Genomic DNA, 26048 nt, shown 5'->3' with positions numbered 1-26048 from the left:
TCAGTACCTGTTTCCCAGTTTAGTTTAGGTTCAGTTTAGTCATGGTGTTTCTGCTTTGTGTTGAGACCTGTCATCAGCCACAATAAAGGCTCGCTTTCAGTTGAAGTTTACTCCGGTCCACTCTCTTGTGTTTGCATCTGGGTCCACCACACACACCCCCGCACGGTCTGTCCCCTCAGATCGTGACAGAAACTCTAATGTATGCCTGGTAGAATGCCCTGCATGGATTACAGCTTAGTTTGTAACTGTGTGCTTGGTGTGGCTGAAAAAATTGCTCATCAACTGTACCGTATTTTAAATCATGCTTTTTATTTGTTCTTGTTTCTAATGTCTCTGTAAAGCACTCTGAATCACCTTGTTGTTGAATTGTGCTATACAAATAAACTTGCCTTGCCTTACTGTTGCGGTAAGGACCTGCAGACGGCGAGGCATTGTAACACTTTCCAATTAATGTGTTTTCCTGAGGAGGAAAAGTGGCTTCACTGGTGCTTTGCTAACACTGTCAATAAAGTCTTGATGTGTAAGGTGATATGGTGTGTTAGGGAGAAATTGTGTCACTGCAGTCCGGGAGTTCACATCGTACTGCTGCTCTGTCCTGTGATGTCTGAAGTTTATCTGGCTTAGACGTTTAGGTTCAAGGTTCTTTGCTGTCCCTGCATTCCACCTGCGCTGCTCGTCTGTACACGCAAGCCCTGTCTTTCCACTGATCGCAGCATTCTGCACCTGTAACAAACATTAATAGTTTTTTCTCACTGTCAATACTCAAGATTTAACATAATGAGGAAGTTTACACTAACAAAAGCAGTACATGGTCTGTGTCCTGCATGTTATAGATATGACCCTGGGTCAATACACCTGAATCATATCCAAAACAGATATAAACACTGGCAAAGTCACCCATATTATCCATTTCATATTAATAGTTACTTTTTGATGCAGAAATATACACCCACAGTCTAATTTTTTTCAAAGTAGTGTGTGTGTACAAATATACATATATATAAACAAACATGTATTATACTACCCTGTGTCACTTCTTATAACTATAGTTGTTCTTGTCTTGTAAATTTGACCTTAATGTGCAGTCTTTTATTTTTTTTATGTTTTATCTTCATGTGATTGTACAGCATACAGCCCACACAAAGTTAACGAGTGGCTTTCACATGTAAACAGTGCTCCACGTAATACTTGGCTAGATGGCAGTAGCGTGACTCCTTAATCACAGCCTTTGACCAGTCCAGTGTTTCTGTTTCAGTGATTTAAACATTGTGATATCCAGATAAGTGATATACCTTCCACAGAATAGCAGCCGCATGACTACATGATCTCCCTAATCCGGCGATACAGGAACAGCTGACTGTCTCCACTACTCCACTTTCTCTTAGCATTACCCATGCTAAGTGTTTCGCTTGATTAATGCTTTGGCTCGGCTCTACATCTGCTTTAAGAAAAATAAAGTCGCCTTGTTTGTTGAGCAGTACTTTATCAATTTTGTTGCTGTGCAGGTAATTATACACCTCAGTGCTCTTGTAAATATGTAATTCCTCGCCATCAACGCCTTCGGAAAATACAAGGTAATTAATAATGTCGATGTAGCTAACATCGGGCCATAGTTTCATGTCATCCATCCACTCTGTGAGAAGTGACGGGTGAGGCACTGCAACTGAACTGTGCTCGCTGCTTTTTAAAACATCTCTACTGTGTATCCACCTTCGATGTGTTGCCATTTACTCCAGGTAAAAGAAACTGCAGTCAGAGAAATCTTTATCAACAGTGAAGGTGTAACCCTGCAACTGTCAACAACAGCGCAAGCAGAAGTAAAAAACCGGCTTCCGCTATGAATCGGGGTAATGGCGCGAACTCAGAAATACTTTTTTTTTTATTGAAAGAAATTTTCATATACAAAACAAGTCAAGGAAACAGACTAGAATTGTAACAATTTACATTATAGAGATGGTGAAGCAAGTCATTATAACTTTACAGGGAGAAAATAAAAGTTTCTAGGGTAAAGTAATAAGGAACATAGACCTTTTGACACAGGCAGGAAAATTAGAATAGCAATATTTTGTGATTTTACAGTATAGTACAGCAGTTTTTTATTCATATTTGAAATAAGCTTAAGTGACTTAAAATATTGACAAAAGTAATTCAAGAAGACGGTAAACATAGGAGAGGCATTCTTCCACTTACATACATGAATAAAAAACTTATATAGCACTATTACAAAATTGACAACATCTGAGATTTCAGAATCCAGATTGTCCATAAAGTAAAGAACATCCTTAGATGTGAAGGAAGGTATATTGGAAATTCTGAGTGAAACAAGTGAAAAATAGATGCTCTAGTGTTTCTGGATCGGAAGAACAGAAAGCACAAGTGTTTTGGAGGAAGGAAGGTTCAGGGTTTCAGTAGTCGTCATCATGGGCTCATCCGATTAGAATGAAAATAAGCAGTCATCAATCATGTGCAGGTTTTGTTGTTTTATTGTATATTGTATAACGGGTAAAGGAAAGAAAGACACACATGGACTGCTCTCTCTAAAAAGGACATAAAGTATGATTTAAGTAACTCAAAATGATACATGAACTCAGGAGACTCAAAGAGAAACTCACCTCAGCTGCCGCCCCATGTGGGAGTGAAGAAAGCGTGAGGGGTAGGTGAGTGCAGTCCTTATATAACGAGTGACAGGTGAGTGCAATTAAGGCCAAGCACCACACCCAAACAAAGGTGAGGAAAAGAAACAAGGTGCATCTGGTGAAGTGAATGTGCTAGAAGGTGAGCCTTTACAACACACAAGAGTCGTCCTCAAAATTAAACCTTTTATACAGGAATTCTCCAACTGGATAAATGCCGGATATGATTCTGAAGTGTGTTTCTTTCATTTTAGACGCAAGTGGGTATTTTAGGTAAAAAGAAAATGACTTTTCTTTCAACATGCTATCAAGGTCATGTCTGACATTGACATTGTAGTTGCAGAATACTATTTGCTTAAAGGTATTAGAGATAAACTTATTATTAAATTGTTTGTCATTTATTGAGGTATTACCTATCGTCAGTGAAGGTAAGCATGTTCTTATTAGTGAATACTTTAAAGTATTTACGATAAGATTTAACAACGGTGTGGGTATCGCTTTACAAACCTTATTATAATTATTAAATGAAATGTCAATTTTATACTTATCAATAAATTCTTCATAAGATAGCAAGTTTCCGTTTTTATCAAGCAGGTCAACAACAAAACATACACCGCTATCATACCAGTCTGATTTAAATAAGGACTTCTTATTGATGACTATAACCCTATTATTCGATTAGGTTAAGGGTGCAGGAGAAATCCATTATTATTTGGTTAAAATGAGAAGAGTTATATTTAGTTGGAAATCTATCCAGTTTTTCATCTGGTGCCATATTAAAGTCACCTGCAACAACGACTTTTTCTATTGAATAAATGATCTTCCATTCTTCTATCATTTTTTTCAAATCAGAAATTAATTTCCGGTTTTCAGCTCTATTGTTGAACCCATAAAAATTTACTAAAATGTACTTAGTATCATCTGACTCTATGTTAACCATTAAAATGACCTTCCTTATCAACCTTATGATCAATAACTCTTCCATTAAAACGATGTAGAAAAATATCCACTCCTGCTGAATGAGAGTTACCATGAGATAAATAAATATCATCGCTTCCCCACTGCTTTCTCCAAAATATATGATCATCTTTACTGCTGTGTGTCTCTTGAAATAAAAAACAATTAGTGTTAGGCTGTTCCTTACAAAAAAGAAAAAACGCTTTACGCTTTATGTTATTTCTTAAACCTCGAACATTTAAAGAAAATATTGAAAGAACCATTGAATATAGCTTGAGAGAGCAATGGAACGTTTTACCTCCTATTAACTAATAAATGCAGTCAAAGTTAAGGACCATTGAGCAAGTTACCGGCTTAAATTTAGTTGAACAGTTATACCTTCTTATCTAGGTCATTATGAAGTTCTTTCATTCTTTGATTTGACGACCATCGATGACAGCATATCCGCTTCCTCCACTCTCGGCCACAGAGGTTTGCGGGCTTCTCTGTCTTCCTTACAAAAGTCTTCTCTAAACCGAATCTTCATCTCCTTGCAGAACTTCGCCTCCTTGGACATCTTCCACACTAGGTCTCGAACAGTTCTCATTGCAAACTTTTGATACAATTGAACATCAATTTATTTTCCACTCTTTGAAAAAAATTTGGCTTTGGATAATTTTTCTGTAAAGCTTCAAAACCTTGTACACGAATGGCAATAGCTCAATTAAAATGATTAAGACTCCACCCCAAGATTTGACCTGTTTTACAAGGAATCACCATAGCTGATAAGGAGCTCATCATCAGCCAGCTAGCTGATGACACCACTCTTCTTGAAGAATGCAAATCAAATCCGTCCAGCCCTTAGTGTTATTAGTGATTTCTCTGAGGCATCTGGTTTATGTCTAAATCTAAAAAAAATGTGAATTACTAGCAATTAAAGACTGCACTGCAAATGCTCTCTGTAACATTTCTGTTAAACAAGGAGTCACATACCCAGGACTGTTAATATCCAAAAACCAAAAGTCAAGATGCTCGTCAAACTTTAAAAAAAAAAGTACGTTCTAAATGAAACTTCAGACGTCACTAATCACGTGACTCTGGCCAAACGAATCAAGCCTCGACACAGTGCTTCTGAAGCAGTTAATCTTTTTGACACACGCACCGGAGCGTCAGCTTCAAGCGGACCATTGCTACCTCTCACATCTAAAGGTAAGTGTCAAGGTAACTTTGAACTGAGTTCAGTCAATCTCGAGTTTTTCGAAGTTTTCTGAATGAAGTTTTCTGTTGCTCTCTGTGAGAGGAGACCGTTAAAGGCGAGGCTCTCCAGAGTGTAGCAAAACAGGAAACCGCAGCTGGGTGTGTGTAAGTGTGCAAACGAATATATTAGAAGTGCAAGTGAGCCACGAGTATAGAAAGGTTAAGTTTCGTGAGTTGTTTTTCTCACCACTGATCACGCGCTCAACACTCTACACATACTTGCATCACACGCGCGCTCTCAAGCATCAGTATCCGGTCGTTCAGTGATGACGCGATGAATCCTACTTCCGGGCCTAAACGCTCCTGTGTTCAATATGCCACAATGCTGTGTTCCTCGTTGTTTTAACCAATCTGGCTCAAAACAACAGTCTAATCTGTCATTTTACTGGTTTCCTTGTGAAAAGAGAGAGAAGAGGAAGTGGCTGAAGTTGATAAGGTATGTTACCACTCGTAAGTGAATGAATAAATTTGTAAGATAAGAGCAAGTGGGCTCTTACTTTAGTTAGCTAATATAGCTAGTGATGAACAATTAAAACCCGCTACTAAAAGACAAACTGGCTTTTACGAGTAATTTTACTTATATAGACAATGGTTTTTATGGTGTTTTTTTTTACTACAAAGACGTTGTTGCATTTTTGAAGTCTTTTTTATTTCTCCAAGCAAAGATTGAGAGCTAAGGGTCACTTCGCTATATATATGAACCTTAGTTAGCTTTCGACGCTCAGAGGAATAAAAGTTACGTCCAAAAAGTGATGTCTATGTAAGAAAATACATTACAATCCCCAGCCTATGTGCCAGTTAATTACCAAAATAAAGACCTAACCAACAAATAGCTAGCAAAGATTGCCAGTACTTATCTTTCTGGTAAGCTTAAAAGCAAATTAGTACAACGATGTGTAAGATTTGAATAATTCTGGTCACTGTCTGTGACCAGTCATCCAGGTCATCGTAGTCCAAGGAGCTTGGAAAGAAAAGCATCTGGACTTCTTTAAGTTTCTTGAAGCTTCTCTCATCTGGATGAAGCTTCTCTCTATTATTTATCTCTATTTTTTTCTATTAATCATAACTAATGGAGGGCTACCGTATGATCTGAAATTTCTCTCTGCCTTTTTAAACACTTCCACAGACGTGAAAACTTCACCCCAAACTGCAACTCAAGAGTCTGCAGTTGGCGCTTCCCTCAAGGAAAAGCTGCGGGGCCAACAAGATTTGCATGGAACGACAGGAAGTCTTTTCAGTTCCCAGATGACCACAACCCTGTTAGAAAAAAGAAGAAAAAAGAGCAGGTCCCAGCTATTGGTGAAAATCAGAGTGAAAGATCAGATGAGCTACATCATTCCAACAATGCAGATACACAGACAGCTACTGCAAGTTCCACAAGTTCTTCCCAAAGTCTTCTGGTGCTAGAGATTCAGAATGACATACTAAGAATAGAGAATGAAAAACGTAAAAAACAAGTAGAGAAGCAGAAGCAGACTTTCTCATTCAGTAAAATATCTGACAATCCTGAAAGGGTCCAGTACTATACTGGATTGCCTGATGCTGCTTCTGTCCTGTTTTTAGAAGCGCTTCTTTCCAGATTTGATCTTAAATATCATTCTGATTGTCCAAATGATGCCCCTAATTGACCAGTTATTTCTAACCCTGATGAAGCTCAAACTTAATTTTGGTCATGCAGACCTTTCAACAAGGTTTAACTGCAGCAGAGCCACAGTAACTAATATTTTTACAACAATTGTTAGTGCACTGTATGACATTTTGTATGTTGGCATGCTGGAAAACAACATTACCTCGAGAGCCAAGAATCAAACATCGCTGCCAGATTGCTTCCAACCATTTCCTAACTGCAGGATTGTGCTTGACTGCACGGAAGTTTCTGTTTGTAACACAGAGAGACTTAACACACAAAGTCATTTGTACAGCCAGTACAAAGGACGGACCACACTAAAGGCTCTAATTGGTGTGGCTCCTAATGGTGTAATAACCTTTGTAAGCAACTTGTACGGTGGAAGTGCCTCAGATAAGGCCATAACAGCTGACTGTGGAGTACTGCAACATCTACAGATAAGGGCTTCACAATTCGGGACATCCTACCAGAAGGGGTCTCACTGAACATTCCGTCCTTCCTCACCAACGGACAATTCACACAGGAGGAAGTGAACAACAACAGGAAGATTTCCTGTGCAAGAATACATGTAGAGCGTTCCATTCAAAGACTGAAACTTTTCTCAATTTTGCATCACATCCCACATCAGTTAAAAAAAAATATTAATAAGATCTTGAAAGCATGTGTGTGTCTTACAAATTTACAAACACCTATTCTCCGTGAAATTGAATAAATTATACCTGTGAGAGTTCAGAGGTAAAAGTACATTGTGTCATTTTCTAACTAGTTGTGGACCAGAAAATAATCAGAATCAGAATCAGAATCAGAATACTTTATTGATCCCTGGGGGAAATTATTTTTTGTTACAGTGCTCCATTTTAAACCAACATTAAGACAAGACAGACAATACGCTAACTAAGAATAGTACAATATATACATATATATACATACATACATACATAAGTCACTCATAAATAAATAGCTGGAAAAGAAACATGTGTAGTTGTAGCAGTAACCAGTGTGTTAAGTGGATGCGTTGTACAGGGAGATGGCCACAGGCAGGAATGATTTCCTGTGTCGTTCAGTGGTGCTTTTCGGTAATCTCAGTCTCTCACTGAACGAGCTCCTGTGACTGACCAGCATGTCATGGAGTGGGTGGGAGGTGTTATCCAACATTGTCTTTATCTTGGACAGCATCCGCCTCTCCGACACCACCTTGAGGGAGTCCAGCTCCATCCCCACAACATTGCTGGCCTTACGGATTAGTTTATTAAGTCTGTTGGCATCTGCGACAGCTGCAGATGATTCTGCTCACACCACGTGACAAAGGAGTCGACCACAGCCCGGTACTCTGTCTCATCATCCCTGCTGATGCATCCAACCACCGCAGAGTCATCAGAAAACTTCTGAAGATGGCATGTCTCCGTGCAGTGGCTGAAGTCTGTGGTGTAGAGGGTGAAGAGGAAGGGGGAGAGGACAGTCCCCTGTGGTGCCCCTGTGTTGCTGATCACCTTGTCAGACACACACTGTGGGAGACGTACATATTGTGGTCTTCCTGTCAGGTAATCAACAATCCAGGACACCAGAGAAGCATCCACCTGCATCGCTGCTAACTTATCACCCAGGAGGGTCGGCCTGATGGTGTTGAAAGCACTGGAAAAGTCAAAAAACATGACCCTCACAGTGCTCACCGGCTGGTCCAGATGGGTGTAGACACGATTGAGCAGGTAGATGATGGCGTCCTCAGTTCCGAGACGAGGCTGATAAGCGAACTGAAGGGGATCCAGGTGTGGTCTTACTATGGGTCGCAGCTGGTCCAGGATGAGCCTTTCCAGGGTCTTCATGATGTGGGAGGTCAATGCCACGGGCCTGTAATCCTGGGGGCCACTGGGACGTGGCGTCTTTGGTACAGGGACGAGGCATGATGTCTTCCACATCACCGGGACCCTCTGCAGACTCAGACTCAGCATAAACAGTTTATGAAAGACTCCACACAGCTGGGGGGCACAGGCCTTGAGGACAAGGGGACTCACTCCGTCTGGTTGAATAAGTTTACAAATACAACTGTTGAATAAGTTTACTTTTATTATTTATAACTCCTAAGTGTTCTGGATTGTTTTATGTGTATACTTAGGATGTTACATCATAAAAACAACTTAGTTGCATAGTTTCAAATTGAGAATGGTCTCATTTGTGATTCGTAAAATGTTTTACTCTGTTTTTATCAATGGCTTGTTACATTTTTCATTCCATTCCAGCTTCCTGATTACTGCCTAGTTTTCTTGCTAAACATTTTCAATTAAAATCAAGAATTCCAGATACATGTGTTACTCTTTATTTTCAGGAACAGTTTGTCCAAAACATATTATTTTTTCAAATCAAAAATTAATATAATTTAAAAATTTATCTGAATATATTTACAAAGTTACAATAACAAAAAATGTACAATTTACAAATATTTACAAATAGTTTTAAAATTAACTATAAACATTTGGACTGATAAATTACTCATGCTGATATGAATTCAAAGCTGCGATAAAATATGGGGCAAAATAACTTCCCGGTAGAACGTTTCCAAAGATTCAGTGTTAACAGCCCAAGTTTGTTCTCTATCCACATGCAAGATGAAAAAGTCACATGGAGTCCAAACAATAAAGTGACAGCTTTTCGCCCCTGTGAGATAGAAGTTGCCCTGGATCTGATGCCAGTAGTTGTGATTCTTTTTTAATACCAGGGAACCACTTGCCTCATCCAGCTGTAGGAAAAAGTCCTTACTTTCTGCAGCCTCCAATACAGTTTTGGTTCTGGCTGACCATGGGCATTTCACCTCAATGATGCACTCATTAGAGACAGTCCCATCAGGAGAACCACCAAGCAGGCTACTGTTAGATAAAAACAGTCCCCTCTCCTTGATAGCTGCACCAGTACAGTCAGTGTACAGCTCCTTGGCCTTTGGCTCACAAAGGATCCCCCAATCACATGCCTTTGGGGATGAAAATACAACTTAGTCATAAAGGAATTCTGACCACAGAATAGACAAAGTGAGGTACGGAGTATATAAAATACATTTAAATAATAAAGTGGGGACAGTGGAGGCAAACAGTCTGATGTATGTAGTTTACAAGATTTTACATACATGTACAATTTATACCACATGTTAAAGTAAATATCAAAGTACCTGGGAGCATTCAGGTAAATAAATAATAATTTTAGCATATAAAACACAATGCTTTTTAAAAAGTTAAGAAAATAATTATTATAATTATAATTAATTCAAAGAGCAAATTTTAAATAAATAACTGACCTTGTGTTGTTGATGGTGTCATCACAGACACTCCCTTGGCAGTAATTTCTTCTCCTTTGGATGATTTTACCCTCTTCCACACACATTCCACGTCAGTGCAAGAAACATTCTTCTTCACCCAAATCAACAATGCCGCCATATGATGGCACTTATCATTGCCAATCGGGCACTCACAGGAGCTGAACCTGACTGACTGACCCTCAACATGCACCTACATTGAAAGAAAGTTAATGCTTACCCTAAACATTCTAACAAACACTTGCAGCGCTGCTCTGTGTACTGGTACTAGGTTAACTAGGCTAATATAACTGGTACTAGGCTAACATTACTAACTCTCCAAAACCTCCATGTTATGTAGATTTCCATCTTTGTTTACCTCCACTGTTATAGCATTGCTGTACGTGTGTGTGCTTTATGAAATACATCAGAATACAGAATATCTCATGTTTAATCGTCGGCTAGCTAGCTTACTCCTAGCTCACCTCAACATTGTAAATCTTCTTTTTCATGGATGCCTGGACACTTCCCTTTATAATTCCGCCTGGGAGAACGGTTACACTGACCACTTTACTAGAGTTGGAGGAATATCACAGTAATTGCTTAAAGGAGCTTCTTCAACATCTGTAAGAGTTCTAAACATATGTCTGTCCTCCTCCTGAAAATCTTATGTACGCAAACACGCGTTGCAACTTCTTATCTTGTGCGCGTTTTTTATTTTGACAGCACCTGCGGACCACTTATGTGCAGCCCCGGTTATTTAGCTCGTCATATTGCAGCCACAGAAATTATTTTGTCCATGAAACCATAAAGCTGCACTTTCTTTTTGCCTTATAGTCTGATTTGTCATAACTTCTCCGTTTTGTGGTAAGCTTTTCTTTGGCTGTCACTTCTTCACCCTGACCTGTCTTATTTGGTTCAGCAGAACTAAAATATAAATCCTGCTGCTTTTACACATGCACTCACATAAGCTCAGCGATTCTCTGCGCGATCAGCCTCTCACATGTTTAAGCTGCGGGAGATTTCACTTGTCATGTTTGCATAGTAAGCTAACGATTAATAAGACGATGTCAGAGGAATTGGTGCGCAAATTATCATCACTCACCAATCAGTGCTGTCGCTCTCTATACACAGTTCGCGCGATTGCAAAGTGAAAGCAAAAAACAAGCGCAAATTCAAACGCGATTTCAATATGTCACATATTGACAGTGGCTCACCAATGCCAATGACATAATTACCCAGCTACATTTCCAAAAGAATGCAAAAGCATTGACATATATTTTTCCTTCCTACGATAGGCCGATGGGCAGGGCAGAGATAGATTTTGGTAGCCCAACTGGAAAAATCGCTAGCCCCGGGACATATATATATATATATATATATATATATATATATATATATATATATATATATATGATTCAAGATCCAAGATGGCGCCGCGTATGGATGCCCTGGTGCTTCAGTGCGTTACTTCTGTTTTGTTTTTGTGCATAACTTCTGTGTCTGGGCACTCCTCTGGATATTCTTACACCAGAGAAGAGCTTCTTAACTACAGGACTACAACACCTGTGGATTTACTTCCAATATTTGTCGCATCTGCGGCAGATTTACTGCAGACTCTGATCAGGAAAGTGAGACGCCGAAAGAGAGGTAAGCGAGCCGTGGACTGCGAACTGCTCTTGCTGGGATCTTCCTTTCCAATGTACGCTCACTCAGGAATAAAATAGACGAGCTGGCCCTGATGAGAAGCATGAACAGAGACTTTGCCTCCTCCTGTGTCTTATGTTTTACGGAGTCGTGGCTCAGTGAGGACATCCCGGACAGCGCGCTCAAGCTGGAGGGCTTTCATCTGCTGCGTGCGGACCGGCAGGCCGCTCTCTCCGGTAAGACCAAAGGTGGAGGTGTCTGCTTCTACATTAATAGTGGCTGGTGCACAGATGTAACAGTGATTGCTCAGCACTGCTCTTCCTCTCTGGAATACCTTTTTATTCACTGCAAACCGTTTTATTCTCCGCGGGAGTTTGCTTCATTCATCCTGGCCGCTGTTTACATCCCGCCAGACGCCAGATACTGCACATGGAGCGGACATTCCCGGACTCTCTCATCATTGCTCTTGGGGACTTTAACAAAGCCAATCTGAGCCATGAGTTTCCCAAATACAAGCAGTATATTAAATGCCCGACCAGAGAGGAGAGGACATTAGACCACTGTTACAGCACGATCAGCGGGGCCTATCGTGCGGTGCCCCGCGCTTCACTCGGACTTTCTGACCACGTCATGATCCACCTAATCCCCGCGTACAGACAGAGGCTGAAGCTCTCCAAACCTGTCGTGAGGACCAAAAAACTGTGGAGCAACGAGGCTGTGGAGGAGCTTCGCACGTGTTTGGAGTCTACAGACTGGGACACAATGAAGGCTGCTTCTAACAGCTTGGACGAGTTTACGGACACTGTCACCTCCTATATCCACTTCTGTGAGGACAGCATTGTGCCATCACACACCAGGGTGAGTTATAACAATGACAAACCCTGGTTTACTCCTAAACTCAAAAAGCTGTGGCTGGAAAAGAGAAAGGCGTTCAGAAGCGGAGACAGGGACTGCTACAGAGAGGCCAAGTACAGGTTCACTAAAGAAGTGGACGTTGCTAAACATCAGCACTCTGAGAAGATGCAGCAGCAGATCTCAGAGAATGACTCGGCCTCTGTGTGGAAAGGTTTTAGGAATATCACCAACTACAAGCCTAAAACCCCCCACTCCACTGATGACTTGCTCTTAGCCAACACCCTGAATGACTTCTACTGTCGTTTTGACGAGCCATCAGGCAGCCTTCACACCTCCAACGGCCCCAACAATAGAGACACTTTGGACACTCATTCCCCCACCTCTCCCCCCTCCATAGAGCCATCACCACCTTCAAACTGTTCACCTACAACACCCCCTCCTCACCCCACACAAAAGAGGATTTCACACCACCTCCTCCCACCACAACTCTTCATATTCATGAAGCAGATGTGAGGAAGCAGTTTAAGAGTCTGAATGCTCGGAAAGCTCCCGGCCCAGACGGTGTGTCTCCTGCCACCCTCAGACACTGTGCAAACGAGCTGGCCCCAGTGTTTTCTGGCATTTTCAACTCCTCACTGCAGGCATGTCATGTGCCTGCCTGCTTCAAGTCCTCTACCATAATTCCTGTCCCCAAGAAACCTAGGATCACTGGACTAAATGACTACAGACCCGTGGCTCTGACATCTGTGGTCATGAAGTCTTTTGAGCGCCTGGTTCTCTCCTATCTCAAGACCCTCACGGCCCCCCTCCTGGACCCCCTGCAGTTTGCATACAGAGCCAACAGGTCTGTGGATGACGCCATCAACATGGCCCTACACTTCATCCTGCAGCATCTGGACTCCCCAGGAACCTACGCCAGGATCCTGTTTGTGGACTTCAGCTCTGCCTTCAATACCATCCTTCCAGACCATCTCCGAGGCAAGCTTTCCCAGATGAATGTGCCTGATCTCATCTGCCGGTGGATCACTGACTTCCTGACGGACAGGAAGCAGCATGTGAGGCTGGGAAAGAATGTCTCGGACTCCCGGACCATCAGCACCGGCTCCCCTCAGGGCTGTGTTCTTTCTCCCCTGCTCTTCTCCCTGTATACTAAGTGCTGCACCTCCACCCACCAGTCTGTCAAGCTAATCAAGTTTGCAGATGACACCACCGTTATTGGACTCATCTCGGACGGAGATGAGTCTGCCTACAGGAGGGAGGTTGAACGTTTGGTGTCCTGGTGCAGCCACAACAACCTGGTGCTGAATGCCCAGAAGACAGTGGAGATTATTGTGGACTTCAGGAAGCACACAGCCCCACTCCCCCCCATCATCCTGACTGACACCCCCATCACCTCTGTGGACTCATTCCGCTTCGTGGGTACCACCATCACCCAGGACCTGAAGTGGGAGCCCACCATCACCTCCGTCATTAAGAAAGCCCAGCAGAGGATGTACTTCCTGAGGCAGCTGAAGAAATTCAACCTGCCAACACGGACGATGATGCAATTCTACACTGCAATCATCGAGTCCATCCTCACCTCCTCCATCACCGTGTGGTACGCTGGAGCCACTATCAGGGACAAACAGAGACTGCAGCGTGTTGTGCGCTCTGCTGAGAAGGTGATTGGCTGCAGACTCCCATCTCTGCAGGACCTGTACACCTCCAGGACACTGGGGCGTGCAGCTCGGATCTCAGCTGACCCTTCTCACCCTGGACACAGTCTGTTTGACCTGCTCCCCTCAGGCAGGAGGCTCCGGTCCATTCGCACCAGAACCTCTCGCCATAAGAACAGTTTCTTCCCCTCTGCTGTTGGACACATGAACAATAACCGTATGACTGTTCCCACCACTAACACAATGCTCAATTACATGGATGGGAGCTAGTGTGTTAGCGCAGTTAGCTCGTTAACGTGTTGGCCGTCTAGCCCCATGCACGGGGCGATCGGCGGTAGCTCGTTAACGGAGATTTGCCGTGTTGTGGCGTTAAGGTCATTTTAACGAGGTTAACCTGAAAGCACTAGTGGGAACACAACGAATATGACTGCACATTTACGCCGACATCATCCTAGTGCAAAGACAAGTGGAAGCAGACAAAAGCAAGCATGCTACTAACTTTACCCGAGTCATTTAGACAGCCGTTAGCACAGGATTCGCCTTATGGGGACCTGATATGTTTAATATGCTGCTGAGAATATAGCCCAGAAGAAGCGGATAGTATAGCTTTTATTTTGGAAAGAGCCATTTCTCTGTAATAAACTCTCTTTTCCAAAGATGAGTGATTCTTCAATCAGATACAGGGCTCGCAAAATCGCTAGCCCGACGTCCTGGGGCTAGCGATTTTTCCAGTCGGGCTACCAAAATCTATCTCTGCCCTGCCCGTCCGGCTATTGTAGGAAGGAAAAATATATGTCAATGCTTTTGCATTCTTTCGGAAATGTAGCTGGGTAATTATGTCATTGGCATCGGTGAGCCACTGTCAATATGTGACATATTGAAATCGCGTTTGAATTTGCGCTTGTTTTTTTGCTTTCACTTTGCAATCGCGTGAACTGTGTATAGAGAGCGACAGCACTGATCTGTGAGTGATGATAATTTGTGCACCAATTCCTCTGACATCGTCTTATCAATCGTTAGCTTACTATGCAAATATGTGAAGTGTGAAAGTGAAATCTCCCGCAGCAAGCTTAAACATGTGAGAGGTTGATCGCGCAGAGAATCGCTGAGCTTATGTGAGTGCGTGTGTAAAAGCAGCAGGATATATATTTTAGTTCTGCTGAGCCAAATAAGACAGGTCAGGGTGAAGAACTGACAGCCAAAGAAAAGCTTACCACAAAACGGAAAAGTTATGACAAATCAGACTATAAGGCAAAAAGAAAGTGCAGCTTTATGGTTTCATGGACCATAAAGCTGCACTTTATGCACTTTACATATATCCTGCTGCTTTTTTAATTTCTGTGGCTGCAATATGACGAGCTAAATAACCAGGGGTGCACATAAGTGGTCCGCAGGTGCGCATTCGCTGTCAAAATAAAAAACACGCACAAGGGTTAGGGTTAAACTTAAAAACTGTACTTTTGAGTTAAAATATATATTTATAATTTTAATAAATGACAAATTAAAAAGGCATGAACATTTTATTTTGTATCGAAAAAATATCGAACCGTGACACCAAAGTATCGAACCGAACCGAACCGTGAATTTTGTGTATTGTTGCACCCCTAATAAATAAATATATATACTGCTAAATTTTGTATCGGTGCTCAAACCTTTTGTGTTTGTTTCCAATAAGTTGCCCACCTCGGGAAGCAAAAATGTGTTCTTTTACTTGTCAGGTGAACATATGAGACACTTTGACTCTTCAGTGCAGTGTGGAGCCTAACAAAGATCTGTTTTGTGTCCCAGCTGATCAGCAGGAGGAGAAGAGTCTGACGGAGAGCAGAGGAACATTTTCAGCTACTTGGACTCAGCTCAGCCACTACAGAGAAAACAATGAGCTCAACACAGAAGGTGACAGACAGAGCAGGGCGATATGACCAAAAATATTTATCACGATATACATTTGAAAATTTGCGATAACGATATAATTGACGCGAGACAAAATACTTTACAACTCCACAACTTTATTAGTGCAAAAAAAACCCATCAATGTATTTTCACTTAAACAAACAGCTGTTTTTTTTATGTGTATTGAAGTTATATAAAAATTTAACAGTGCAAATGCAAATTCCTTGCTGACAGTTTAACCAAAAGGCATTTCCAGTGGAAATTGGCCGACATTTGCTCAGAGGAATTTGCATTTGCACTGTTATATTTTTTGTCATATCGCCCTGCTCTACGTTCATGTGTTACTGTTTAGGCTTAAATTGGTTTGATGTTTGGTGCCTTTTTCTTAATGTAAAAAACCCTCAGGTTACAATCAGACATTTTTCTTCACTGAACCTGTTGGGTCTAAACTCAGACCCAACAGGTTTCGATAAATTTTCGATCTTTTGATTGATAAACTAAAATGTTATTGATTTTCACCAGCTGCTCTGTGCTCGATGAAAAGTTGCCTCACATCTCTAGTTTTCACAAATGATCTGCAACTCGGTGTTACCATAAATCACCACCTTTCATGGTCTCAGCACATCGACTCTGTTTTTAAGAAAATGGGACAAGGCATAGCTATGGCTATGAAATGCTCTTTCTGTATCAAATCTTCAATTTTGAAAGATGTCATTAATGCACTAGTAATGTCTCATGTGGAGTATTGTTCAATCATTTGTCAGCAGCTAATAAGACAGATCTTAACAGACTTCAGTTAGTCCAGAATAAGGCGTCCAGATTAGATGTTCATACTATTCTAATTAAAAATGGACCGATCCTCGCCTCACAAAGTGCCCTACTTGGCGTAACCCAGCTTTGCTTAAGTATGTGTCACTCGATAGAGCGGCTGTTGTCTGCGAGACCTGTCAGGGAACTGGTGGAGCATTTGGAGCCTCACTACATGCTTCCAAGCCGCTGCATTTTTAATCTTAATCTCTTCCATACTGAGGCGAAAAGGAAGTGATTTGTCCCGTACTTCAACTAGAATGGGGGGGAAAAAAAGACTCTGGAGTTAGTCTGTGTCCTTAAGCTGCAGCTGCCTCTTCTTCTCTCATGTTTTCTAAGTAGCTGACAGCTGGTAACTGTGCAGGGGCGGCTCTAGCAAAGCTTTGCCAGGGGGCAGGTATGGCATTAACAAGTAAAGGGAGGCACAAAAAATACTTTTCTTTGTTATTTCATTTAAAGGACTAACTTTTAATAAATAATTATCTGAATCTTACAACCAAAGTGGTCATCTGATTAAATGTATAGAAATTCATTACTGTATATGGTAACTATTAAGTCTAATTTACACCCTGGTAAGCTATAGTCCTTTTTCCTTTGGGAAGGTACCATCTGTGCAGTCTGCAATTCTGTTGAAGAAAGATGGTGAATCTATTTAATTATTGTAGAAACATAATTGATTATTTCTGTGCATTTGATGTACACGTGCATTAAATTAAAGTTGATTATGTCAATTAAGCATCATGAGGTGGAGGGCGGGGGTGGTTCTGGGAGATTTTTGCTGGGAGTTGGCAACTCTGTTAGTTAGGTTGCTTAATATTTCTGCTAAGTACTCTTTAAAATACCAGAATAGGAAGGATGGTGCAGGTTTAAGTTTATTAGATTGATGTGTGTTGCTGAATTATAAAATATTTGAATAGAATAGAATTCAACTTTATTGTCATTGCACATGCACAGGTACAGGGCAACGAAATGCAGTTTGCTTCCATCCAGAAGTGCTTTAGCCATGATATAGATATATTACAATATATATTAGCAATAATATAGATATGTAAGTATATTACAGAAATGGGTCTATTATGGTATGTTATAATGTACATGGTATGAAGTATGTTATGAATATGCTATTACTATAAGTATGTATAGGCTGTAGTGAGTACAAGCTATGAACAGGATATAAATATGAAAAACTATACAGAATATGAAATTAAAAACTATACAGAAATATGAGATATACAGCTATACAGAAATGGGAAATATGCAAGTTATAAACAGTTGTAGAATTAAAAATTATCGTATTTTACAGAATGATTATTTATGCAGTGGTGCAGTTAAGATAAGTGATACTGAGATATGTGGATAATTTCTACAGAGGCTGTATAAAGTGCTAGTGGTTGTGAGTGGTGGTTCAGTCCATGTTATTATTGTGTGTTTGAGGGTACAGTTGTCCATTGTATGTGTGTGTGTGTAGGTGGTTGTGTGTGTGTGTATGTTCAGTCCATGAGTTTAACATGGGTCAGATGTCAGGAGGCAGAGTTCAGGAGTCTGACAGCTGTGGGGAAGAAGCTGTTCCGGTTCCTGGTGGTCTTAGTCCGGAGGCTCCTGTAGCGCCTCCCAGAGGGAAGGAGGGTGAAGAATCCATGTGACGGGTGACTGGGGTCTTTGATGATTTTCCCAGCCCTTTTCAGACACTGCTTCCTATAAATGTCCTTTATGGCAGGAAGTGGTGCTCGGGCGATGCGCTGCGCAGTTTTCACAACACTCTGCAACGCCTTCCGGTCCGAGGCGGAGCAGTTCAGAGCAGTTCAGGTTGTCCAGATGAGATCCTCGGAGATGTGGACTCCAAGAAACTTGAAGCTGCTCACACGCTCCACAGCCGTCCCCTTAATGTAGATGGGTGGATGTGGGTCAGCATTCCTCCTGTAGTCCACGATGAGCTCCTTGGTCTTCTCGGTGTTAAGCAGCAGGTTGTTTGTGTTGCACCACTCAGCCAGACCATCCACCTCCTCCCTGTAGGCGGCCTCATCGTTGTCACTGATGAGGCCAATCACCGTGGTGTCATCCGCAAACTTAATGATGGTGTTAGAACCATCGGCAGGTCTGCAGTCGTGGGTGAAGAGGGAGTAGAGGAAAGGGCTCATTTGGTATAACGGAATAGCTTTAGTGTCTTGTTTTTAAAACTTGAGTATGAACTTATACAAAATGCAGCAAGATATTTATTTAAAAAACAGTTTTATTGATTACAAAAAACGCTATATCGGATTCATATCGGTATTGGCAGATATCCATATCATATCGGAATCGGTATTGGACATTAAAAAGTGGCATCGTGCCATCTCTAATACTAATATCGATAAAATGCATTATCAGCTTTCTTGGCTTCCTGTACAGGCTAAAATATTCTATGGCTTGTAGTTATAAAGAAAGCAATTCTGTTAAACACGCCACTTTTATCTCTGCTCAGCTGCAGTATCCAGATGAAATACATAATGATATTACACGATTTTCAACAAACTGCAATTTAGTAAATCCTCGAGTTAAAAGTAACTTTTTGTAAAACTGTTATATTTAGAGCAACTTTCAGGTGGAATAAATTACCTTATAAAATTAGAGAATTAGCAACTATTCAAAACTTCAATGAACATTTAAAAGCCAATTTACAGAACTTTTAGTTGTTGTAAATATTGTAAGAGATGATTTGTTTTTGAAATTTGTGTAATGTGCCTCAATGTTATTGATATTGTTATTATTATTATTATTTTTTATTATTGATTGCTTATATTTTAATTGTGAAACCTCACTGTGGATGTAAGAGCCAAATTATGTGAATATCTTGAATCCACTTTATTGTATAATATTTTATGTGATTGTATTTGATGGAAGACGAGCAACACCAGGGCCCTGTTTCACTCCGTGAAGCTAACCTGCCCCCCAGCAGGTTTACTTCAACTAACCCTGACCTTCTCCGCCTCTTTGTCGGAAACCTGACTGTAGGAAGTGTCAGACATGGCGTGCTCCTTCCTTGAAGAGCCAGTAGATGTTGAAGCCCAAATTCTCCGCAGAGCTCTCCGCTGGGAGAGAGTGATTAGAGCGCGTTTGGACATTTTATCATTTCCTGATGAGCTTCTGTGTGAACGTTACCGTTTTTCAGCACAATCTATAATTTATTTGAATAACATCCTCAGGCCTAATATTGCTCATGTGACACATCGCGGACATTCTCTCAGTTCTGTACATATTATTTGTATTGCACTTCGGTTTTTTGCAAACGGGAGCTTTCTGTATAATATTGGTGACGCTGAGCACGTTTCCAAGTCTGTCGGGCAGTCAGGAATGTTACAGTTGCACTGAAATGTCTCCTGCACTCGTTTGTGGTGTTCCCCGGTCATAGACCCACAAGATTTATCAAAGAGGGATGCCACAAAATTGCAAGTATCAGGATGAACAAAACTTAATTCATGATGTGGTGATACTTGAACTACTACTTACATTTTACATTTATTTTCACGGTTCCCAGGCGTGATCGGCTGTATAGATGGCACTCACATTCCAATCATTGCTCCTTCAGTAAATGAAGGGGACTATGTGAACAGGAAGTCTTTCCACAGCATTAATGTACAGGTACATAGTTCCCTGTAGCATTTCAAACTAACAAATTATTTCATTATAGTAATGGATGCAAATTTATGTTCTCTGCACTGTGAAGATCATATGTGATGCTGCCAACATTATCACAAATGTGGAAGCCAACTGCTCAGCCTCTGTGAGTGGTGGTGGTGGAGGACCCCCACCTGTTTTCCGGGCCTCCACTTTTTTTTCTGTTGGCTATAACGGGTCACATTTGAGCATACAGAGTAAGCAAATATGTACTTGTAATGTGCTCAGATAATTTCAATAAGTGCTTACAGAGGGGAAATTAATGTAGCCTCTAACTGCAATTGATTTACATCGGACAAACAGACCAAGCACTATGGCTCATAATACAATTACACCTTACCTGTTTGGACTATATTTTTATATTTCATTTTTACTTGCTGCCAGGCACGTTTGGGGCCTGTTGGGTTGCACCTGCGCTCACATCACATCACAAAATAAAATGTATGAGATAAAAAATAAAATAAAAAATAATAAAATAATAAAATAACGTGTTGAATGGGTGGAAATCCCTAGATCAATGTTTAAATTAACACTCACGCATTGACTCTGTTGGCTATGTTTTGCCATGCATGCTCCCTTTGTTTTGCAGCTGAGGCTGTGTTACTTTTTTTTGCATGTTATCGGCATATGCTGCCATCAGAATTTCGGCCTCAAGCGCTGTAAAATACATTGACCGCGCCTTCTTTCCCTCCGTCTCCATGGTGACTCGCTTAATCTGTGCTCCACTAATCAGGGCTTTATGTATCCTCGTGCGCGCGCTTAACTCGAGGTTAAAGCAACTCCGCGTTGATTGAACTAATTGTTATCAGCCTTTCTGAAACCGAATATTCCGAGTTGGACAGTTCGGGGTTACTCAACCCTGAGTATCGTTTTTCACACAGTTTTCGAAACCGGCTTCCTGAAATAGGGCCCTGTTGTGGAAGCTAATGGGGTTCCTTTTGAATAAACAAATAAACAAACATAGGATTTATTATCACTGAATAATTATGTATAAATCTATACAAATGATAGAAATATGTATTACAAACAACGTGTGTGTGTGTGTGTGTGTGTGTGTGTGTGTGTGTGTGTGTGTGTGTGTGTGTGTGTGTGTGTGTACAATCAGGAGGAATGGGCATGATTTTAGTGTTTGAACAGTCATGAATTATTTTTAACACCAAGTTGGATGTAATGTGTTAGAACTACCAGCAGGTGGGGATAAGAGACCTTTAAGGTGTTTGGTGCCACACTCCACCTTCAGGTTTAAAACTAGTGTTAATGGAGGGAGTTTGAAGGTTGAGTTTGTTCCACGACTGCATTTCACTCACTGCCTCTGTTTGTATCTCTGTCACTGCAGGACCAACATGGAGCGAGAAGTCAGCGCTCTCAGGAGGCCGACAAACCTCACAGAAGAAAGAGAGAGAAAAAACACACCTGTGACGAGTGTGGGATGGGTTTTACTTTGAAGGGTTCACTGAAACAGCATCAGGTCATCCACACTGGAGAGAGACTGTTCAGCTGTGACTTGTGTGGAAAGTCTTTTTCCTGGAAGCGTTCCCTAAAAACACACCAACTCATCCACAGTGGAGTTAAAGCGTACAGCTGTGATCAGTGTGGCAGAGCTTTTACTCACAGTAGCAGCTTACAGAGCCATCTAGTTAGCCACTCTGGAATTAAGGCGTACAGCTGTGACATCTGTGGAAAAACTTTCAGCCAGAGAGGGTACCGAAATATACACCTACGCATTCACACCAGACATGATGTGTACTGCTGTGAACAGTGTGGCAAACAGTTTACAACAGACGCAAACTTACGAAAACACATGTTTATCCACACTGAGGGACGACCTTATAAATGTGACCTGTGTGAGAAGACTTTTAAAGCTCCACGTTACCTGAGACAACACCAACAGATCCACACCAGAAAGAGACTCTACAAGTGCAGTTACTGTGAGGTATGTATTTATATTGTTATCTTGTCATTTTAGCCTGACTGTTTGGAACAACTCTGCTCATTAAACTGTGTTAGCATGTTAGCAATTCTACTGCATGGAAAAGCAGCTCTGAGTGATTATTCAGATTTTCATGTCAGTTATGATTTTAGTATTACTGTAGTATTATGGTGGTAGTATTGTAGTTATTGCAGCCCAGTAAACTGAGTGTGTTAACTGAAACAGTCAAATGTAATTGGACGTCTGCAGAGATGCTCTTTATTTCAGGCGACGTTCAGGATAAAAATGTCGAAGGACTGACTTACACTGTCTTTGTGTCTTTGTTTAGAAGCAGAGTGACACAGATGGATCCAGTTCTCAACCCTGTCATCACTGTGGTGGTGGGAAAGACTTTCATTGTGACCTCTGTGGAAAAACTTTCAGTTGGAAAGCTGACCTAAAAACACATCAACGTAGACACACTGGAGACAAACTGAAATACTGCAAAGAATGTGGGAGAAGCTTCACCACATCAGGTGACTTAAAAAAACATGAACTGATTCACAGTGGGGTTAAAAAGCACCTCTGTGATCAGTGTGGGTCATCCTTCACCACTGCATGTGAGCTTAAAACACACAAACGAGTCCACACAGGAGAGAAACCATACAAGTGCAGACACTGTGACAAAAGCTTCTCATATTCAGGTCATCGTAACAGGCACGAACGTACACACATGGAAGGAAACTACAGCTGTGACCAGTGTGACAAGAGCTTCAGGAATCTCAGTTCATACTCCGAACACAAACGATCCCACGTTACTAATAAACTGTTTCACTGTTACCAATGTGCCCAAACATTCACCTCATTGTCTGCTCTGTGCAAACATCAGCGTGATCACTCAGGGCTGAAATCACTCCCATCACTGGATCACAGTGAATCTGAAGAGACAGTTTTTTCTGAAACCACGTGAAAGAAAAACTATTTTTCTTGCTTTATGTAGTGTGGAAGTTTTTAATGTTTCTTTCATCTGTGATGTTCTTGAATGTGTTCACATGAAGATGGTACAAATAAACTGTCCTTTTAGTTTTAGCTCCTAATTTATTCATTATTTATGGATGTAGCACAGCAGCAGTTTCTTGATTAACACATGGAGGGCTCGGGATCTGATGGTAAATAATGTTTTGTGTCCTTGTACACATCATACAGCTCAGCTGTTCCACAGATGTCAGGTTTACACAGTGGGATGGTTTGTAAGAACGCAGCTCTCCTGTGGATAAATCCTTACTCTTAGCCTCAGGACCTCACACAGTCCCAGCAGGTTCGGTCAGAAGATTTATCTTTTTTTCATTTCTATATGATTCTTCTTGCATCTAAACAAAGATGATGATGAGTCATTTACAGTGTTGGGACCAGTTTTGGTCAAGTTACTTGAAAAAAGTAATCAGTAACTAATTACTGATTACATAATTATCTGAGGAACAATTGTCAATAAGCAGAGAAGTTATTAAAATATTAATGCAAGACATGGAAGCAGGTGGTGTTGTTCCTAAATTAGGAACAATATTTTAAAATTACTTCACAATTCTTCTTGCACTTCATATTGTTACAAACTATCAGAATATAAAGAAAGTCAGAAAATGGACAACCTCAGCTTATAAAACTGCTATTTTTTTTTTAACCACAAACCACTGGATCAATTTCAAGTGTTTTGCACTTGATTTTTATTTTATCATAAAACACTGCAGAGATGCAAAGAAATAATCATTATAACAGTGTGCAACTGCTCCATGTTTTACTGTGTCCAAGCTATAGACATCTCTGAAGCGACACTTTAGGAAACTCCTGCATAGCTGCACAGTCCACATTGCACAGTGACAGCACCAAGACCCACAAAGCTGGATTTAGATATTTAACATTCTTTCAGTAAAAATTAAACCCTGCATAAAATCATGAATATCTGGCATTAATCAGATGAAAGCCTCTGCTGTAGCACCCTGTCATCCATTCATCCAAGAGATGTAACCAAGATACTTCCTCTATTAGATAATTATTAGATAATCATTTTTGAAAAATAATCTTTAACATCAGATTAATTTCAGATTTTTAATGTCAGATTTTACACGGTCAGGTGTAGCCGAGGTTAACTCAGAAACTTAAACTTTAACTCAAAACGTATTTTAAATAAATTTCAAACAAGCCATCATGATAAAGGGAATGTGTGCAGTTTTGGTGCTCCGTAAGTTCTGTGCTGAACAGCATGGCTGACTCTTCGTATCTACTATTGCCTCCACAGTCTGAGCCATTATGACCAATTATGGAGTCCATCGCCAGCTCACACTTTTTTGAGGTTATGTCAAAAGGTTTCTTGGAAAAAACATGGACTATTTGTTTAGGCAGTCTGTGTCAATGGGCTCAGTCAGTAGTCACGTTGTCTTATTACAATGAACACATGCAGTGTAGTTTATTTTGAGTTAATCCAGCCTTCTGCCTGCAAGAAATCTTTAGTGCAGTATGTAATCTGCTTCTGAAAATAGCTCCCAGCAAGAAGAATTTCTTCTTTCAGCTCTAATCCGTGAAAAAAAGACAAAAAATACTTGGTTGGTCTGTTCATTGTCACCGCTCTGATGTCAGGTGTACATGATTGGAGGATTTGGGGTTGGGTTCTCTGCTCATTCATCACTGCAGATTTTAGTTAGATTTGTTTGTCCCTGGGAACTGTGGGAACCGTGAATTACATTTTGGATGTAAACAAAAAGAAGAGCGTGAAGGGGTGTGAAGAAAAACAGATTTTAAACTTTGTTTTTTTAACTGGACTCTGGTGCCATCCTGTGGCTGCTATGAAGCAAAAGTGAAGTAATGAAAATAAAAAATGTTCTCAGTTTTCCTTGTTTGCCAAACTTCTCTCTAAAAACCAAGTCTGTTCCCTGTGTTTTTATTACAGTCTCTACAGTGTGAGATAATAAAAGGAGGATGTTGAAGGCAGCACCGCACTATACACACTATACAATTTTTTCATAACAGATGAGTTTTGGTTTTGTTTGGCTTTTTTGGGAGGGGGTGTTTTTTTTTTTATTCCCACCTATGTTTCTATTTTCTATATTAAAAAACAACAGGAGTTATGCAGGTTTACTATGATCAAAACTTCAGACTCACAGTGAAACATCATGCTGTGTAACACTATACACCAGTGTAAAGTTCAGGAAAGTTTCTTCATGGTTCGGAGGCTGCTCGGCAGAGGATGATTTAAAGACGTGTGTGAAATGGGCTGTTATGATGGGTCAGAAAATGTGATGAGGGTTGCCTTTTTATAAAGAGTAGCTTTTCCTTTTTGCCAGCGGTCATGACCGCTATAGAGCGTTTCCCTGAGCTTTAAAACTGCAAAGACGGTATGGCGCTGTCACGCTGATGGCCCGGGAGATACCGTTGGTGAGTCGAAAACTATTGCCTGGATGCCGAAACTCCCAGTAGCCAGGAGAATGCCAGGAGGGGTTTGTTCATATGAAATAGAAAAAAAATACAAAGCATTAAACCATGTTAAAAACACAACAGCCTTTATAAATGCAGTTTGGACCACTTGGCAGTGTTTTATTTGTAAAATATGTTTGGAATCATGTATGATTTTCCTTCCATGTCTCACGTGTACACCACTTTGTGTTGGTCTTTCACGTGGAATTCCAATAAAATTGATTCATGTTTGTGGCTGTAATGTGACAAAATGTGGGAAAGTTCAAGGGGGCCGAATACTTTTGCAAGCCACTGTAAAATAGAAAAAAATACAAAGCATTAAAAAATGTTAAAAACACAGCAGCCTTTATAAATGTAGTTTGGACCCGGAAGCAAGTTTCATCAGGTCATCACTTAAAGACTGGATATCCCACCTGCTGTGGAGTTTTAATGC

The 26048-nt window shown here is 40.8% G+C and overlaps 1 protein-coding gene and 1 pseudogene across 2 annotated transcripts; both read left to right on the top strand.

The window, feature by feature from the left end:
• Positions 1–4721: 4721 nt before the first annotated feature.
• LOC147322374 (uncharacterized) lies at positions 4722–23239 on the top strand. The gene is made up of 4 exons (XM_086306874.1): positions 4722–4778; positions 15679–15783; positions 21578–22174; positions 22500–23239. Exons 2-4 carry the CDS (start codon positions 15766–15768, stop codon positions 23118–23120), a joined length of 1236 nt encoding a protein of 411 aa, XP_086163000.1. The 5' UTR covers positions 4722–4778; positions 15679–15765; the 3' UTR covers positions 23121–23239.
• Positions 5009–7224, top strand: LOC147322375 (uncharacterized; annotated as a pseudogene). Its single transcript, XR_015130917.1, has 2 exons — positions 5009–5262; positions 5953–7224. The product of XR_015130917.1 is annotated as an uncharacterized LOC147322375 (transcript).
• Positions 23240–26048: the final 2809 nt, after the last annotated feature.

The sequence above is a fragment of the Aulonocara sp. 'chitande type north' Nkhata Bay genome, linkage group LG9 (genome assembly GCF_057382095.1).
Source record: "Aulonocara sp. 'chitande type north' Nkhata Bay isolate Kocher_YH1m ecotype deep benthic linkage group LG9, A_spYH_male_GT1.1, whole genome shotgun sequence".
Taxonomy (NCBI): Eukaryota; Metazoa; Chordata; class Actinopteri; order Cichliformes; family Cichlidae; genus Aulonocara; species Aulonocara sp. 'chitande type north' Nkhata Bay.
The sequence above is the reverse complement of the archived record's forward strand: the minus strand, read 5'-3'. Positions and strand labels throughout refer to the sequence as shown.

Coding starts and splice junctions, on each gene's coding strand:
- LOC147322374 (XM_086306874.1), top strand. Junction 22,175..22,499: donor ACAAGTGCAGTTACTGTGAG/GTATGTATTTAT, acceptor GTCTTTGTTTAG/AAGCAGAGTGACACAGATGG.